Source organism: Charadrius vociferus, unplaced genomic scaffold (assembly GCF_000708025.1).
Source record: "Charadrius vociferus isolate BGI_N301 unplaced genomic scaffold, ASM70802v2 scaffold436, whole genome shotgun sequence".
Lineage (NCBI taxonomy): Eukaryota > Metazoa > Chordata > Aves > Charadriiformes > Charadriidae > Charadrius > Charadrius vociferus.
The window spans coordinates 3403851-3407153 of record NW_009649187.1 but is presented as its reverse complement, the minus strand read 5'-3'; the positions used below and the strand labels follow the sequence as shown (position 1 = coordinate 3407153).

The window sequence follows — 3303 nt, the reverse complement described above, 5'->3', positions numbered from 1 at the left end:
AACCTTGACCTGTAAGAGTCTGGAGTGAAAGGAGTTCTCAGAACGGAGATCCAGACACAGTAACTGGGAACATTTTCATGAAGCTATTTACCCTGGTGTACATATTTTTTCTTTTTTCTTTTTTTTTTTTTTAATCTAAAGGGCTTGTGAATATATGACAATACAGTAAAAACTTTGTTTCAGAAAAAATGTGGAAAAGTTTTAGCAATGTCAAAGAACATCCAACTTCAGTACTTTTGAAACAAGGCCTTTGGCTTTCATCCCCCCAAAATTTTTTTTAAATGAGTTTGCAATTATAATACATAGTACAAACTGAAAAAGAAAAAAAGCTTAATCGAAAGTGTTTGAAGGATTTTTCATTTCAAAGAGAATCTTGGTGTGCTGGGATTTCTTTCCTATTTCTGAAATGTCAAAACCCTCAGACAAGGAATTTCCTTTTTCCACGCAGATCCACTAGATACACTGTGTACCATGGTCCTCTAGATGCTTACGTGTGTGTTAGATGTTATTATTCAAATTGCAGTTGTGGGGAAGCATCATGCAGTAAGACAGAGGGGAGTTAAGCATTAGGTTGTGTATCACACTGCCTCAGAAAACACGCGGGGCAATGGCTCTTACCTTCTATCCATTTTGCCATCTGACTCTAAAGAGAGAACAGGAAAACGCGGTTAGTTAAGAAACCAGGAACAGAGTGGTGATAGGCCTGCTCAGAAGTTGTGAGGATGCAACCAGGAGAACATAGTTACAGCTGGTAAAGATCCAGCCATCCTTTCTGAGGCAAAACTCTTTGATATTAGTAGTGTCATGCAACCTTCCTAAAGCCCTTCTTCATTCTTCCAGCTGGAATATCTCATGTCAATTTTCTCAGAGCGGTGTCTTTGCTAATATTTTGGCTATTTTGTGTATGATTGTAGCACATCCCCAGTCTGTCATAAGAAACAACTTTGAGGGCAGATGCTTGATGAGAATGAGGTGGAAGCAGCTTCCCTTTAGGCCTGCTATGCAGTGCTGCTAAAGAAAGCATCAGCCATTTGTCTTTCAGGATGAGGCACTACATTGTCGTTTGTATCCTCATGGGGTACCTGGGGAGTCTGTGTGCAAAACTGTCCTTTAAAAGACAAGTGTTTGCTGTAAACAGGATGGAATCAGGTCGTGAGTGATGGGCTGAGCTCACTGTAGCAGTAGCAGGCCCAGAGAGCTCAGGCTACTTCACTTAAAGCTTAATAGTTAAGACCACTCTGCTCTCCTTTTTACTGAGCAAAAGTCTGTGATTACTGTTGAAGTGGTGTGTTGCGGTGCACTGCTGACTTAGTAGGGTTAGACAGTTCTGGATGCTGGGAAATTACCTCTTGTTTGTCGCGTGAAGGTTAATGCAAAGATCTGGGCATAGAAGCAAACGTTTCTGGCTACAGTGGATGGACAAGCAGCTCCTAGTCCTGTGCTGTAGCAACCTGAGTTCGCTCACTGCGTTTTCCTTGTTTAATGTCTTGCTCATTTTCGTGGTGGATACTGGCTACATTTACGAGTATTTCTTTGGTTTTAAAAGTGGTCCACAAGAGTTAGCACTTTGCATGCAGCCAGAGCTGCAAAGATGCTTTTAGAAATTCACCATGGAGATGCCATACAGAGAGCAATGCTTTCAGTCCCCAAACTCTCTTATTATAGTATCTCTTCTTTCAGTAAGGATTATTTCCCCACGTATTTCATGAGATTGCCTTCATATTTCATGAGATTGCCTCGCTGCTTTCATTTCTGCTGTGGTTTCCTTCCAAGCCAAATTTTCATGTGCTAATAAGAGTACAGACCTCTCTTGATAAGCAAAAGCTAGGTTGCAAAGATTTGCACTAGCAAAGCCCCAGGATTCTTTTTTGCAAAAAAAAAGAACAGCTTATACTGATGTTCTGGTCAACTGTTAGGTCTTTGCATTCCTCATTTGCCCCTATCTGTTGCTATTGTATTTGATATGCTTTTTCTTTCTAGCTCTTAACGGCAGTTGAGTGTTACTGTGTGCTGTTACCTCATTCCACAGACAACAGTTGTTATTTCAGCTGTGGAGGAAATCATCACAATATTTGCTCTGCAGTGCTCTATGAAGCACTTTGGAGTCCTATCAAGTAAGAGAGGGTCTCTGCAGAGGATGGAGGGCCATGAACCAATACTGCCTCTGGGGAGGCCCATGGAACAAATTCTGCCTGTCACTAACTTCTGTCCACTGAAATGATGAGCATTGGTCAGTTTAACTTTAAGATTTTGCATTTGAATCCCAAACCGTGGTTTGTAAACTGCTGGTCCAAAGTTAAAAGGAGCTGTTGCTATCAGCAGTTCAATGTTAGATCAAAAAGCTTTTGCCTGTTTCAGATGATTAACGTGCTTTCCTGTGGCAGTCAGTCACAGTGGAAAAGTTATAGGGAGTTTTGCAATGCACTCTGATGGAAATTGCATATCTTAGAGTCAGACAGTCACATTTGAAGGAAAAGTCCAGAATCAGTGAAATAAGTAGTAATTTTGGCTAGGAAGCATGAGCAAGCCTCTTGCTCATCCTGCAAATCCAACAGGTTATTTAACTTACGTTGAATAGACAGAATTTTGTTTTAAAAATTAATTATACTATAAGATACCCAGGCAGTAAGCTGAATTCAATTCTATTTCTCTTGTACGGCTAAAGAGCAGAGTTGGTCATACTGAAATGTGAATCTGCAGTTCTAGGGACTCCAGCACTTCAGGTACTTTTAAAATAGTTATTCAAAGGAAAACCAGAGCTGTAGTACATACACAATTTTTAACACTGAAGCTCAGATCTGCTGTATCAAAACATAAGGAGATCTAGATTTCTGGATAAGAAATCAGGAGTGTTTTTTCTTACCTTCAAAGACATTGTCAATCATTTGTTTTTTGATCATGCAGATTATTACTGCTACAAAGCCGATTGCTAGAAACACTCCCAGAGTAACTCCTATAATAACATATGTAAAATCTGCAAAAATTGAAAACAAGGCAGTGACTATACACCATTGAGTAATAAATAGCCTTTGTGTTTCAGATGTGACACAAAGTTTACATGCATCCTCAAAAAAAAAAAAGATTATATTTATTCTTCAGAAGGGGCTGATAATGCTGAGCCAGACTAGGTATCTGAGAGAAGCCTACTCTGTCAGCCCCTGCACATCATGAAACCACATGAACCTGTGGCTAAGGGGCTCAATGCCGTCTTATGATAATGAACAAGTTTAATCTTTGGTGCATACCCGTCTCAGCTGAGTTTTAGAGCTAGGGCTCTACGTTTTCCCCGCAAGGTGAAATTCC

The 3303-nt window shown here is 40.2% G+C and overlaps 1 protein-coding gene across 1 annotated transcript in view; it reads right to left on the bottom strand.

Moving 5' to 3' along the window:
* Positions 1-614: 614 nt before the first annotated feature.
* The window catches only part of LOC104289802 (chromosome unknown open reading frame, human C10orf128), a 9116-nt gene continuing 6427 nt past the window's right edge, over positions 615-3303 (bottom strand). Inside the window, exons 3-4 of the mRNA XM_009888814.1 lie at positions 2864-2974; positions 615-643 (exon numbers count right to left, since the gene is read on the bottom strand). Of these exons, the coding sequence (XP_009887116.1) occupies positions 615-643; positions 2864-2974 (140 nt within the window). The remainder of the gene's footprint in view (positions 644-2863; positions 2975-3303) is intronic.